A 15833-nucleotide genomic window follows, 5' to 3' on the forward strand; every position below is an offset into this window, starting at 1 on the left:
TTTTTTCCCTCCCTGTGTTTCCTGTGAAGGCTGATGATACCTACCTCCAGCTGAAGAAAGACTTGGAGTACTTGGATCTAAAGGTAAGTGGTATCAGGGATCCTGCCTTCCTCTGACACTCACCTTTCTGACAGTGTCACTTCCTTGGAGCTGAGCGCAAAGCCAAAGGCCATGTAGTCTTATCAAATCTGGATCCCAAATGAAGAAATCTCTTATATGAATCAGAAAAATTTCATTTCTTATAGCGTCAAACTCTGGCTCTCCACAGGTTTTTTTTTTTTTTTTTTTTTTGAATTCTGCTATAAGGGATCTGGCTTACATAATGAAGGCCCAAGATCTTGATCTTTTCTCCCCTTGGTCAGAACCAAAGTTCCCCCTAAAAATAACCATTCACTTTTTTAGAGCCTCTGGTAGGGGCAGGGGTTTGTGTTTGGTTCCTGGGGTGCCACTGATATGTATTTTAGCCACAAGTGGCTTGGTGCATTATTTGGTTTTGTTGCTGGGGGAGCAAGTTGCACATGGAATTATGTGGTTTCAGGGCTTACCAATAACCTCCCTCCTTCATTTAGAGATGAATGCTAGACCCCCCCGTAGGTGGTAAAGCTCCAGGCATTGATTCAGCCTGCACAGCACAGAGAACTGGAGAAGGCTCCTGTGGAAGGGAGAGGCATTCTGCCTGGAAGAGAGCTGCTTTTGTTCCTCCCCACAGCTCTCTGAAAGCCCCCACTGTGAACAGCACTCCTTAGGCCTGAGCCATGAAAATACTGAAGGAATGTGACCTTTAATCAACCAAGGGTGGGTGAGGAGCTTGTGAGACACCCAGGCAACTGCCATGGGGCTGTGCCTCCCATGGTCCCCAAGCATACCTGGCTTGAGATGTTTTAACATGAGGGTCTCCATCCAGCCTTGCAGAGCAGGGGCATGAATGGTAGGCCCCAAGGCAGCAAATGGGGGCAGGGTCTCATGCTTAAGTACCATTAGGGCCTTTCTGATCTCAAATTTTTAAGCCGTCTGGGAAAAGAAAATAATCTCCAAATAACAGACTTTTGTACAATGACTGTATAAAGATCTGTTTGGATCCCTTCTCAGCTGAAATTGCGCAAAGTACCGTGGACTTGTAGGAAGACCTTTTGGAGAAGGTGGCAGATGTGTGGAACATTAAAGAGCCAGGGGTTGGAGTTGGTTGAGATTAAAGGAAAGGGAGCAGCAGGAGCCAAGGAAACCCCAAGTATGGTGAAGTGGCAAGGGCCATGAAGTGGAGGCCGAGGCAGGGTCCTGGTTTTATCCTGGTCCTTAAGAAGGAAGGTTAGCACAAAGTCACACCTGGTTGAGGTCATGAGGAAAAGTAGGAGATTACTCTCCAGATCACAACATCTTCCTTCCTTCCTTCCTTCCTTCCTTCCTTCCTTCCTTCCTTCCTTCCTTCCTTCCTTCCTTCCTTCCCGCTCTCTCTCCCTCCCTCCCTCTCTCCCTTCTTTCCTTTCTTTTTCTTTTTGCTGTGATAGGGATTGAACCACAGGGTCTTAAGCATACTTGGTAAGCTTTCTACCACTGAGCTACACAACCAGCCCCCAAGATCAGGACATCTTCTCAGCTTACATGACAATCAGATCACACAGAGCTTAAGTGACTTAAATAAGGTAGTACCTCAGGATTCAGAGTGCTCAAATGTGACTGTGTGGTCTGAATGTGGCAGACCAGCTCATCATCCTGCATTGTTAGGACAGGCAAGGTCCTTCTCATGAGGCCCATGGAGAGAGGTCCACCAGCCCCCATATCCCTCTGCTCTGTGCAGTACCATATCCCCATTCCTTGGTCTCTTTGACAACCAGTTATAGCCACCTACCTGCTAGGTTCTTCTTGCCCCTACCCTGTGACCAAGGAGTCAGTCCAGAAGTACCTATGGAGTCTCTACAATGGACTGAGCCTATGGGAGAGGCTTGGCTCAGCAGCTGCACAGGCATACACAAAACTGTGCTTGGTGCACAGTGCAACTTCAAACAGTGCCTGAGCAACGGCTGTAGGAATTACCTGTCTCCTAATTCCTGTTTGAATGTAATAGCAGACACTCAGAGGTGGTCCTGGAGTGAAGCTGCACCTCGAGTTTGTTTTATTCAGTTTCATAAAATTTGAGCTATGAGAGATTAGAGAAGGAGAAATTGAGGCGTGGGATAACACAGCAGAACTAGGAGTCCCTGTATGTCCTGACTCCAAAAGAAGCTTAATAACAGTAGAGGGTGTTTTGTGTGCCAGTTACTGTGTTTGACTTCAACTGAATTATTTTTAAACCTCACAGTAGCCCTGTACAAGAGGTAGTGGTATCATCTTTTAAATGATCTGGGTAACTTAGCAAGATCCTTTCTCCAGGAAAAAAAAAAAAATCAAAAGGGTTAGAGATTTGGTTTAGTAATAGAGTGCCCTGGGTTCTATCCCCAGTATCACAAAACAACAACAAAAAAGGGAACATACCAATTCCTATATCCAGAAGCAATGTTCCAGGGGCTCTTAGAAGACACTCTATACTACTGGGTGCTTAGAGAGTGTTTACTTCTCAGCATTTTACTTGGTTGTGCCAGGGTGAACAGACTCCACATTGATCAGACAGACAGCTGTCCCTGCCTGGCCCAGGGTTTGGGGACTTAGTGTCCACTTATGTCATTTAATCCTCTCAGCAACCTTGAGCCATAGAAACTATTATCTCTGTCTTACTAACCAGGAACCCAAGTCTCAGAGAAGTTAAGTAATTTCTGCAAAGCTACATGGCTGGAAATGACTTCACCCCTGCATTCTTTTTTTCATGTACAATATACTTTGCCACCCCAGAGTTGTCTTCTTTGACTTGTATTTCTGGCATGTAAGTTCTGCTATTCAGAACCTTCTACCCGAGCTGGCTTAAAAGAGTGGGTGGTGTGGGGGGCCCATTGTTATTGACAGCTTGAATTGGTTTATTTTCAATTTATTTTTAGTTTGTTATTTATTTATTTGAGGGGTCTCAATATGTTGCCCAGGCTGGTCTATAACTTCTGGACTTAAGTGATCTTCTTGCCTCAGCCTCCAGGGTACCTGGAACTATAGGTGTACTCTACTGCACAGGCTTTGAGTTGTTTTGATGTGTCTGTGAAGGACAACCAGGAAGGTGAGGTGGAGGAGGGAGTCTGTGGCTGCTCAGGAGGTGCCTTTGCAGATTCAGAAGGTTGTGATCAACTTCAGAGGGGCCTATGTCTTTGGTGAGGAACATGCCACCAATGACTTCATGTCTTTTGGACTCTGGACTCTTTCTGTTTGAGTCTAAAATCAGTGCTTCTGTGTTCAGGGTCTGGTTCCAAAGTCAGCTTCTGGGGCAGAGTTTTTTAAGTTATTATCTGGGACATCATCTACTTCCAGAACACCTGGAAGCTTGATTTTAAAATGCAGATCTAAGCCTGCTGTAGTAGAGTGCTCTTATCACAGCTGCTGGGGAGGCTGAGGCAGTAAAATTGCTTGAACCCAGGAGTTTGAGGCCAGCCTGGACAAGATAGTGAAACCTCATCTCTTTAAAATAAAAAAAGAAAGAAAAAAAATTAAAAAAAAAAAAAGAAAGAAAGACATGAGCTCACAGATTCTAGAAGACACAGATCGGGTGCAGCATGTAAGAAAGAAAAAGAAAAGATAAAAGCAAAAAAAAATAAAAATAAAAATAAATAAAATAAAAAAAGAAAGAAAAAGAAAAAAACCCAAAAACAGATCTGAAGGGAAGGGCTTTATTGATTTAGAGCCTCTGGTACCAGAATTAAGTAATCAAGTTCTGATGTATTCTTGTGCTCACTGAAGTTTGAGTTTTGTTGTTCTAGAGCAGAGATTATTAATCCTGGCCATGAACTGAAACTACCAGGAAGGTGTTTTATTATTGTTGTTTTGTTCGGGTACCAGAGATTAAACCCAGGGGCACTTAACCACTGAGCCACATCCCTAGCCCTTTTAAAAAATTTTATTTAGAGCCAGGGTCTCACTAAGTTGCTTAGGGCCTTGCTGCATTGCTGAGGCTGGATTTGAACTAGTGATCCTTCCACTTCAGCCTCCTTAGCCGCTGGGATTCACAGGCATGTGCCACCACATCCAGTTGCCAGGGAGCATTAAATGAATATAGATGTTTGAGTTCTACTCCTTAGAAACTGTGATTTAATACTCAGGTATTACTCTTTGAAAAAAGCAAAAAGAATAAAAGAAAATTCCTTAGAGAGTTTTTTATATGCAGCTAGGGTTGAGAGATCTTCAGACCAGCAGCAATACCCAGGAATTTGTTAGGAATGCAAAAATCTTAGGTCCCATCCTAGACCTGCTCAGTGAGAACCTCCAGGGTGGGTCCCAGCAAATGTGTTTGTTAACAAGCCCTCTAGGTGATTCTGAGGCATTGTAAAGGTTAAGAATTATTGATTTGTAGCGTTAGTTCTCAGTCTTGACTGCACATTAGAATCACCAAGGAGGGCTGTTGTCATTTATCCTAACTGGAGGCCTAATGCTGGGTTCACAAAATCTGCCTATTCCAATAACTTAAGAAAACGGCAAAGAAAGCATGCAAAAACACACAGAAGTACCTTTTCAAAATCCATGACGGCTCTCTGACCTTAAGGGTTGGAGGAAAGAGCGAGCCACTAGAATTCTTTATTCTTATTTAGGGGACACACAAGGGGAAGTTCCATGGAACATTCTATCCCAAAAATGGCAAAGGGGTAGGATTACAAAGGAACAGGTGAGTGTGACTCAACCCCACCCGGTGACGCCTACTCCTGGAGCCACACCTCATTACCCGAGTGGAGGTAAAGCCCAAGTTATTGCTGGGCACAATAATTGTTCAGTATCTCTTGCTCAGGACTAAAGGGCATGTATTTCCAGAGCAGCTCCTGACAGAGGGCTTTGAAGAATCCCTATGCTGGACTGAGGGTGTACCTCAGGGATAGAGTATTTGCCTCATACACATGAGGTCCTGGATTCAATTCCCAGCATTGGAGGGGAAAAAAAAAAAACACAAAAAACCTAGTGCTCACTCAGGTTCCGTTCCAGACCAATTACCTCAGGATCTCCTGAGGTAGGACTCAGAGATCAGTATTTTTAAAAGTTCCCCAGGTGATTCCAGTCTTCAACCAAGGTTAAAAAATCCACTGTCCTAGAGGAAGAGAACAATGTTTCCTAAAAGGAGCTATAAGTATTTGGAACCTTTGGTGTAAGACATCATCATTTAGGTGCATCCCAAGGGTGGAGATGAAAAGTCCAAAGGGACTTAAGTTGGAAAACGTTGGGCATCAGTGAGGTTAATGCATTGGCACAACTCTAAACACAGATTTGATATCTTAGAGAACATGCTGAGGGAGGCAAGGAAGAAACAAAATTCTCCTTTGTCTTCTGTGGCAGAACCAGGAAGGATATGGGCTCTGAAGCAGTCCTGTCACATAAACAGCCTGTACAAGATCCCTTTGGCCAGGGCTTTAGTGTGCTCCATTTCACAGAGGAGTCTAGAAAGATCCCATAGCTGGGAATAAGCATCACCAGGATTCATTTTAATTGCGCTACGCATGTCCTCCTTAAGGTTCCCCTTCTCCAGTTCCCCAGGTTCTGGCTGCTTCAAGTGTTGTCTGATGTCTTACCTGTTACGTTTTGTTGTATTTGCTTTTTTGTTTGGAACAGATTAAAAATAATGAACCTTTGATCAACGTGCTTTACAAAGTGCTGAAGAAGTCAGCACGGGGCTGTCGGCCCAGGAGAAGCGTAAGATGATCTGATCCGTGTCTCCGAGTGGGGCCATTCCATTGCTTCTAGCTCAGTGCCGGCTCCATCACTCGCTTAACCAGTTGCTCTCCTGATCGCCCCAGGCTTCCTGCAAGTCATTTCGGTTTATTTTCTTTAAATGAAGTTCTCTGCAGCATTGTGGCTGATGCACCAGGCTGAGCTGCTCATCTGTGGTGCTCTGTGACTCCCATCTTTTGTGCTGCCAGAGGGTGGGGAGCTTGCCTGGCTTGCCTCCAGCTTGTGTTGTGTTTCCATTCTCACTTGTCTGCCTCCATGGTGAGGGCTCATCTAGATAGGGTTGAGCATGAGTTTCTTGGGAGGGAACAGCAGTTACTGGTCCCTTGGTATCCTCAAGAGTATGGGTATCCTCAAGAGTCCACCTTGGCCTTGGCCTCTTCTTGGGGGCAGGGTATAGATATTTGGATAACAATCTGGGGCTGGACTAGAGTAAAACCAGCCACCCCATACCCGCTTTGACTGACACAGAATAACCACAGACTACAACATGGCCAGCCTTCCAAGGGAGGCTGCAGGTTGGGGAGCAGGTGGTGTGTCCTGCCATTCTGGGCCCTGAGAAGGTGTGTTGGGATGTGGTGGAAGAGAGGTAAGATGCCTGGTGGGGGGCTTTGATTCCCCTCTTGTGCAAAGATTCTTTCAAATGGATGAGCACCATGAATGTTCACTTTTTCTGGTGACAGATACTGGGGTTTTGCATTGTTGATGTCTAAATGGATTTAAACACTGCCATCACAAAGCATAATTTTAATTTTAAAAGGAAACTTAGCTTTAATATATTACATATGGATATAATATTTCTTAGTAGCCTCCACTCTCTGAAATGGAACTAATTTCAGACATTTAAAGGGCCTCTGAGCTGTGTGAACAGGCATCAGGTAGCCCGTGCTCTGCAGCCTGTGGCCTTTACTCCATAGTAACAACCTACCTTATTTTGAAAAGTTCATGAACTCAATAAGTGAACATTTTCTGAATATTCTTAGTGTACTGGGCCCTGGCTGTGCTTTGGGGATTCAGAGAAAATCATCCCAGTCTCCACAGTCACCCCTACTTAGGTTACCACACAGTGGGGAGAGTAGATGAGAAAGCAGAGCATTGTAATCTGATGTGCTGTGTATCACAGTCATGACGGACACAAGCGGGGTCAGGGGTGGGGTGAGACACCCTAAAGGGCACCAAGTCTAGTCAGAAGGGAGGGAAGAGATGTAAGTACTTTGCCTCTGTTGAGCTTTTAAGTTCTTTGAATCCCTAACTCACAGTATCTTATAAGTGGCACATTAAAAAAGATGGAAATATATTTCTTAGAAAAGAGGGAGTGCTGATATCCCGAGAGAGAGAGAGAGAGAGAGAGAGAGAGAGAGAGAGAGAGAGAGAAAAGGTTGAATGTATATTCAGTATTCTAGGAAGGCATTGAAGGGCATGCTTTTAGAAAGCTTCCTATCAAAAAGTTTAATTTAGGAGATTCAGCTTTTTCAAAATGCCTTTTTTGTGTGTTTGTAGAATATCTCATTTCTTTCCTGATAGTGCTAGATAAATGAGGTATTGCTCAATTAGATTCTCTGCCTTGTTATTTAAGTACCAAAAAGATATCCTTGGTAAAAATCTTCAGTGAAATATGGGAAAGAATTTTGCTGGAGGGAAAAATCCCCAAAGCATATCTCAATTTGAAAGTGATTTCTACCTAGGAAATGAGTGAGAGTCAGCCCCCTTGGAGAATAGACAAGTTCACTGTCCTCCACTTTGATGAAAGGGTTCTGAAGACCTCACCCACTTTCATCTGCATTTTCTCCTGGGTTCCCTGAGTTCAAAGCCCAAGTCCTGCCTAGGACATCCAGCAGTTTGTGGTTCACCAGGATTAATTCCATGCCCTTTCTTCTCGCCCATCTTAGGAGACACATGCTGTTTGTGGATTATTGTAGGTATCCATGTGTTCTATGACTATGTATGCGTATATATGCACATAATCTGCCAGTTTGGGGACTCAAATTTGGCTGAGTTCTTCTCTTTCCAGGAACTTACACTGACCTACATGTTTCCCTTTGATCTACGTGGAACTGGTTAAGCATTGTTTAGTGCCTTCCATTGTGACAGGCCTTATGTTCAAGACTATATTGCAAAAAATAAGACTGGTCTTGGCCCAGAACTGTGTGACCAAAGGGATCATGAGAGAGGGGCGGGGAGCAGTTCTGCAGTCCAGAATCAATTCTCAGCTCAAGGCAAGAAGTCTTTTGACCTTGGCCTTAACTTTTAGGATTTATTGGTCATTCTCAGTAGTAGCATAGGACCCTTGGGCACACTTGAGCTCTAAGGAGAAGGATAGCTCATATATAGCTCTCAATTCACACTCACTTGCTGGATCTCCCAAGTGGAGTGGGGAGAAAGCAAAGGCCCTCTCTCCAGCACCTGTCTGTGCATTCATGCTGGGACCCTCTGCACGGTGCATATACCACCTGTCTATGGTTAGTCCTGCCCTTCATTTCTCCTAGTCAGAACTGTAAAACATGTCAGAGGGATCATCTCCCGTACATGAGGTTCATTAGGCCTTGCTATTCCTGACCTTGTCTTGGCCATGAATGCATCTGTGAAAAAGCCACTCCCTGCACCCCTCTACAACTTTTGACAAGAAAGAAAATGGGAGGAAATGGAAACATGGGATATAGAGTTGGATTCAGCTTCTTGGAATTCAGAAATGGGCAACATGCTGCACTCTTCAGGTTGAGTGAAGGACGGAAAATGTCAAACCTCTTTTACCCTTACATTTGGGTGGCTTTGTTTTCCTTTCTTGAGAAGATGAGGAAGGTTGTAACTTTTCTATGGACACTTCTGAAAAGAGACCTAATTGAGAAAATATATGGAGTATTTAAGAGTTTCATCTCCTGAGCACCTGAGTCTAACTGCGGGTGTCAAAGCCTCTCCAAGGCTCAGGGCTGAAGACAGCATATAAAAGCTTTTCATTTTCTACAGACACTTCTGGAAAGAGAGGAAGGTTGTAACTTTACAAGTACAACCTAGCCTCAGTTATTCAGGGATCAACTATCCAGGTTCCTTCTTCTTTGGGCAGGTCTTTTTCTCAATTAGTTTAGGGTGTGCTGGCCTTACTCACAAGGAAGGAGGCTGCTCAGACTTCCTTAAACCGAGGCTTGACAATGCTCAGGGAATTTGTTCCTCCTTACCTGTTGACCCCACTACTGTAGGCTGGGGGGTGATGGACTTCTATAACTTGTGTCTGTTTCAGTAACAAACCTCAATTTTATCAGTGGCATACCTTCCAAGATTCATACTGACTTATCACACTCCTTTTGGGCAAGTATATGCTTTTAAAATTGATGATTGTGTAACTTGAACATCTACATTTTCTTTAGTTTGAGAAATTTACAAGGATCACAAAAAGTTTTTAGTTTTTCCCTAAAATGAAATAGACATAGAGATCAAGCAGATGTTGCTTGAATTTTTGCCCCATTTGTGCCATGACCCTCTCCTGCCACTGCCCAGACTTTCACACCCCTCCACTGTAGGGCCGACTTTCCTTCCAGAGTTCTGATTCTAAGAACCACAGTTAAGTCTTCTTTAATTGTTCACCTCCCAGATGACAGGCCGAGACCTTCTCAAGGATCGAAGTCTGAAGCCTATGAAGATCGCGGAGAGTGACATTGACGTGAGTGAGCAGAGTGACAGGCTGATCCCTCAGCTGCCTCCTGACCCAGACCCGGCGAGGGCAGCTTCCAGAAGGGTTTGGATGGTTCTGTAGCTAGAGGCTTTCTGCTCTTACCCCCAGGCCATGCCCTGTTCTCATTCTCCCAGGCCCTCCCCAACCTGTTTTTGCTTATAGGTCAAGCTGAGTGTCTTCTGTGAACAAGACAGGATCCTCCAGGACTTGGAAGACAAGATACGAGCCCTCAAGGAGAACAAAGTATGCATCAGTTTGCATAATCTTGGGATGGGTGGGGGGACATTTTGTCACTGAGTTTTTCCTGAGACATTGACTGAACTCTCATTTTAGTATTGAACAACATGATTACTTTATCCACAACAGTGCCTTTGCTTTAAGTGATGCTTCTTTGAGGGTTTCTCCTCTCAGCCTATTTGTTCTAGATACCCTCACTCCTCCATTCTGCTCTGGCCCATCTCTCCCTGGAGGCCCTGAGAGATGAGCCTGGGAGAGGAGCTCCACTGGCTTCTATGTGATGACCCAGGCATCTAGGCCCTAGGGAAGGGGCCCAGAGTTTTCTATCAACTCTTTCATTTATCTTCATACTTTACCCCATAAAGAGTTAGGTGGCTTTATGTCCATTTTATAGATGAGGAAACAGAAGCACAGAGCTGTTAGAATTTTTGGCCCTTCTACAGAATCAGAACTGGTATCAGATGCCCTGCCCCTCAGCCCACAGCTGGTGTTTTCAGCCTTAGTTAGATCCAGCAGCTTTCTTTGTTCCTGGTATGGAGAGGCCTCTGGGGGCTATTTTCTCATCCTGTTGCTCTTCAACCCTTTCTGGTGTAGGACCAGCTAGAATCTGTGCTGGAGGTGTTACACAGACAGATGGAGCAGTACCGAGACCAGCCCCAGCACCTGGAGAAGATTTCCTACCAGCAGAGGCTGCTGCAGGAGGACCTTGTCCACATCCGAGCTGAGCTGTCCAGAGAGTCCACTGTGCGTGGAGGGTGGGGAGGGGGGCAGACACTTCCCCTCAGAACGGGCAGGCCACGGGCTGCTGTTCTCATCTCCTCAGCTGAAGTTGAGATGGTAGCCAGGGGAAAGTCTTGGAATAGAAGAACTTCTCCAGCCCACCTCTCTACAACAGCTTTTTTAGGGGTGACAAGTCTGTTTCCACCTGTGCCTTAGATTGTTTTCTATCAGGGGCTTCCAGATGACTGAGGACACTCAAGGACCCAGATTACTCAGAGCAGCCTGTAGGCTGTATTCTGATCTGTGTGCAGTTAATTCTAGGCCTTCATAATTTTCACATTTTAGTTTCTGAGTCTGATGTGGGTGCAGGCCCTTCTGCAAGGGAAGGGAATTAAAGTGTTCCTGAATGGAAGAGTGCGGGTGGCCAGGGTCAAGTAGCACATTTGTTCCTACTCTGGTCTCTATCCCACCAGACCTGCTGAAGGCCCATTGAGTCCCTTTCCCACTTTCCCTGACTGGGTCAGCTCAAGGTCAGGAGCTCAGGTGCTCTTGAGGCCACTTGGGAGGCCAGGGATAATTTGGAACAAGAAGCATTTCCTTGACCAACAGGAGATGGAAAATGCCTGGAATGAGTACCTGAAGTTGGAGAGGGATGTGGCGCAGCTGAAGCAGACCCTGCAGGAGCAACACAGAAGAGCCTTTTTTTTCCAGGTGACCAAGGGCTGTTCATCCCTCTGACGTATGGTTGCCTCTGAGTCACTACCCCAGAACTTTCTCTTCCTTAGCCCTGTGAAGTGACCCCCTTAAGCTCTCCCTTGAGAGATCCCTTCCTTCAACTAGGCCATGATGAGAAGCCTCACCCAAGATCCCATGCCTCTCTGCTCTCAGAGACAGACTCTTGTTTGTTTTGGAAGGGGTTTTCTTCTGATCCTTTGGAGAAGTAGACCAATACCAACCTGGAGCACTTTACAGAGATGGAGCTGTGAGAGTGATGTGTGTTTCCTTCTTGAGTTCCTTAGACAGATTAGACAGGAGCAGGAAGCCCCACCTGAGTCCTGCCTCAGATTCCTGAAGATAGATGCTATCATCCCTCTGCCTGAGGAGAGAATATGACCAGTCCATTGAGGTGCCTCTGGTCTCCAGGCATTCATTTGCATTTCTGGAGGCCAATCTGGGTGATACCTATCTTTGTGGCCCCTGCCTCACCTGGAAAGGTGACTTTAGAGCCTTGCCTCCTTACCTTAAAATCCAGGCCACCCCCATGGACAGTAGCCTCTGTCTCAACAAAGGTGAGACAATGAAACGCCCAGTATGGTTTCTCTTCTTCCAGGTTGGGTCCCCAAGCTGCCCTCCTCAGATTGTGGTGCCCAACCAGGTTTCTACCCCACCCTTAATTTTTTTTTCTTTTCTTTTCTCTTCTCTTCTCTCCTCTTTTCTTTTCTTTCTTGTGTGTGTGGTGCTGGGGATTGAACCCAGGGCCTCACACGTGCCAGGCAAGCACTCTACCACTGAGCAACCTTCCCAGCTCTACCCACCCTTACATTTTTAAAAACGGAAAATGACCTGCTTTCCAAATCAACTTCAGATCTCTGTCTCCTTCTTTCAGGACTCTGACATAAATTCTGTTTATTGAATTCAGCAAGTATTCATAGAGGCTTTTTTTGTACCATATCATGCCAATTTTGTTGGGATGCTAACTGATGACTTGAGTCTACATTATACATACTAATTGAAGACTTAAGTATACATACTAATGAGGTGCCATGTAATATTTTGATACATGTATACATTTTATAAAGTTTATAACAGGGTAAGCATGTCTGTCTCCTTCAATATTTATTATCCCTTTGTGGTAAAATACATGTGGTAAATATTTCTTCTTCTTCTTCCTTTTTTTTTTTTTTTTTGAGATTTATATTGTATTATTGCTACCTACTGTGATGTTTGTCAACTTTTGAGATGTATCTCATTTCAACTCAGCAAGTCTACTTCTAGGAACCTGTCTTAGAGAAATGCTTATGAATGAGTCTGAAAAGGCAGTTACATTCAGGTGATTTAATGAATATGTGAACTCTAAGGAGTTTAGGTTTGTTGTGTCCTGAGACTTTTCCCTGGATTCCACTGTTCCCTGGAGACTTTTGCCTCTGACTCCAGGCTGCTGGGGTATGTGGTTTCCCAGAACCTATCTGTCTCTTGTTGTTGTCCCTGCAACCTAACTTTCCTTCATCTGTGCTAACATTTTCTTATGTTTTTCCCCCCTCCCTCCCTCCCTCCTTCCTTCCCTCCCTCCCTCTCTTCCTTGAACTTCAATGATCCATGCTGATTTTAGCAGGAATTTTTTTTAGCTTTTATAGTTATATTCATATTTTTCTATAATTATACAAATCATACATGAATACATTTTTCAGAAAAATTCAAACAATGAGAAGCAAAAACATAATGATAAAAAAATCTCTTCTCTCTTGTGTTCTACCCCACTCCTCTCACCCTCCCTGCATGTAGTCAGGGCTGCCAGTTTGTGGTGTTCTCTTTCTGCTCATTTTGTGTGCATTTATAAGCATATGTGTCTACATAGAATCATATAATTTATTTGGGTTTGGGAGCAAGTAAAAGATTTACTTTAAGAGGTTCACACATACCATTTGGTGACTTCCTTTTTATTATAACTTTATGTTGTGGAAATCTTTCTAGGAATGATGCTCTCAAGTTTATGATATTTCTATCTAAATTAATTACAACTAAAATTAAAAATGAATTCTTCATTTATACCAGACTCATCCCACGTGCTCAGAAACCGTCATAGTGGATAACACAGGTTACAGAAGATTTCCAGAATCTTAGAAAGTTGTATGGGACAGCAAGAGTCTAAGTAAAGTAAAGTAAATTAGTTCTTGATTGCAACATACTATTTCATAGCCTGGATATTCCCTACTTTATTAGCCATTGCTCTCGTGGTGGGCATTTAAGTGATTTCTAGCATTTTGCTTTCGTAAACTGTGCTGTCATGAACATACTTGTAATTGCCTTTTCAGACTCATTCATAAGCATTTCTCTAAGATAGGTTCTTAGGAGTAGACTTGCTAAGTTGAAATGAGACACATCTCACAAGTTGACAAATATCATTATAGGTAGCAATAATACAAATATACATCTCAAAAAAAAAGAAGAAGAAGAAAAAAATATTTCACATATTTTACCACAAAGGGATAATAAATATTGGAGGAGACAGATATGTTTACCCTGATATAAACTTTATAAAATGTATACATGTATCAAAACATTACATGGACCTCATTAGTATATATAATTTAAATGTCTTTATGTATCAGTAACAATTTTTTTTTTTTTTGTACCAGGGATTGAACTCAGGGGCACTCAACCACTGAGCCACATCCCCAGCCCTATTTTGTATTTTATTTAGAGACAAGGTGTCAGTGAGTTGCTTAGTGCCTCACTTTTGCTGAGGCTGGCTTTGAACCCCCTCCTGCTTCAGCCTCCTGAGCTGCTGGGATTACAGGCATGCACCACAGTCACAAGTATTTTTAAATACAAAAAAGTTAATAAATATTGCCAAATTGCCGTCTAAAAGACTGCACTAATTTACTCTCCCATTCACAGTGACTGAGAATGCTGAGTCTGTTTGCTGTATCCTGGCCAGCACTTGATGTTATCAGTCTTTTTAATATTTGCCAGTCTGTTGGCTAAAAATGACATCTTGCTTTAATTTACATTTATATAATTAGTGGTAAGTTAAACTGTGTGTGTGTGTGTTTGTGTGTGTTTTACTAGGGATTGAATCCAGGGGTGCTCTACCACTGAGCTATATCCTCAGTCCTTTTTTTTTAATATATTTTTTTTTTAGCTATATTGGGCACAATACCTTTATTTTACTTATTTATTTTTATGTGGTGCTGAGGATCGAACCCAGTGCCTCACACATGCTAGGCGAGCGCCCTACCGCTGAGCGCCAGCCCCAGCCTCTTTTCTTATTTTTTGAGACAGAATCTTTCAAATGCTCAGGCTAGTCTCGAACTTGTAATCTTCCTGCCTCAGTCTCCCAAATAGTTGGTATTACAGGCTTATACCACCACTCTAGGCTTAAGTTAAACATTTTTAAATATGATTATTGGGTATTTGTGTTCCTACTGTATTTCATAGTGATTAAATACATAATAGACTCAGAATCATTTTTTCCCCCTCTAAAACATAAATCTGCAGAGTAAAATAGATCTTGTTACAAACTACCTGGAGAATTGAGTCCTTTAAGTTTCTAGCAGATGGACAAGCCTGCCTGTGGCCTATGGCTTTGTTTTAATGTTGTTCCATGGCATTGCTCAGGCTTTCTGAGAGCTTCAGTGACCTAGGAGTCATAGCCCTGTTTGATCAGGCTCTGTGCTAAGCTCTTCGGTGTAATCCTAGGCCAGGCAGGCTGTTAAAGCCCTAGACAAATCATGAACACTGGGGGTATGCTTGCAACCCATCTGCAACTTCTCAGTAATGGCTTGGAAATTCACCTCTGTTACTTTGGTTTGGCTGTGAGAAAGTTCATAATCTTTTCAGTGAAGTGGGCAGCTTTATTTGTAAAGGTCTTCATGGCCGCCTAGTCATCAAGGAAACCAAGGGATAGAATACCCAGGGAACAGTGTGGTAAGAAGCCGTGATAGGTGAGGCTACCTGTAGGTGTTCCCATCCCGACCCTGGACAGGGAGTCCAAACCTGTGCTGACAGGCTTCCACCCATGGGGTATAAGGATACAGGAGTAAAACCCTACCTCCTTGTTCCCCAAAGCTCCCCCACACCTCATTGTTAAGTTGCAAAATTCCATCACCCTTGGAGAAAGAGACTGTCTGGCCTTTGCTCCTCCCTGCTCTTTTACATGTAGAAATGTCAGAAAGGCAAAAGGGATAGGAGAATGGGCTGACAGGAGTGCTTTGCTTGAGAGCTAAGGAGGAGGAAGAGGAGAGATGTTTTCCCTTTTACTTTTTCCAAGCACTCAGCTTGGGGACTTCAATTCTGGAGACCATCCCTGTTAACTTACATACTGTAAGGGCAGCAGTGCGCCTGCCTGTTTCAGGATGGTACTTGAGTGTGGGGCTGAGTTCCAAGCTTGTTCCTTGCTTGTCAGCCCCGAGGGTACACTTTGCTGTTGGGACAAGGAGAATGGAAGCATGAGCCCTCTTGGCACAGGAGCCTTTGGACATCTGCTGTCATAGCTGTTGGAAAGTATTTGACTGAGGATTTTACATGAAGATTAACTGAGGATTTTACTTTTTTCACTCAATGTATGTGCACTGAAAATCTGCTAAGTACCAGACCCTATGGGGGAGTATCTAGGAGCACACAATCTAGTTGCGGAATTGGGCAGGTTGGTAAGTATCATGTAGTGTGAGAACTCTTCCCGTTGAAGGGCATCCAGGAACCTTGAGAGGAG

At 43.9% G+C, this 15833-nt stretch overlaps 1 protein-coding gene across 6 annotated transcripts in view; it reads left to right on the forward strand.

The window, feature by feature from the left end:
• The window catches only part of Plekha7 (pleckstrin homology domain containing A7), a 215618-nt gene that overhangs the window by 180376 nt on the left and 19409 nt on the right, over positions 1-15833 (forward strand). For all 6 annotated transcript variants that reach the window (XM_058576952.1, XM_046438058.1, XM_058576955.1 and 3 more), the window contains 5 exons: positions 30-83; positions 9365-9433; positions 9608-9688; positions 10277-10426; positions 11012-11113. In XM_058576952.1, coding sequence (XP_058432935.1) covers positions 30-83; positions 9365-9433; positions 9608-9688; positions 10277-10426; positions 11012-11113 — 456 coding nt within the window. The remainder of the gene's footprint in view (positions 1-29; positions 84-9364; positions 9434-9607; positions 9689-10276; positions 10427-11011; positions 11114-15833) is intronic.

Source organism: Marmota monax, unplaced genomic scaffold, assembly GCF_021218885.2.
Source record: "Marmota monax isolate L192 unplaced genomic scaffold, Marmota_monax_Labrador192_F-V1.1 WCK01_AAM20220418_F8-fsc00061, whole genome shotgun sequence".
Lineage (NCBI taxonomy): Eukaryota > Metazoa > Chordata > Mammalia > Rodentia > Sciuridae > Marmota > Marmota monax.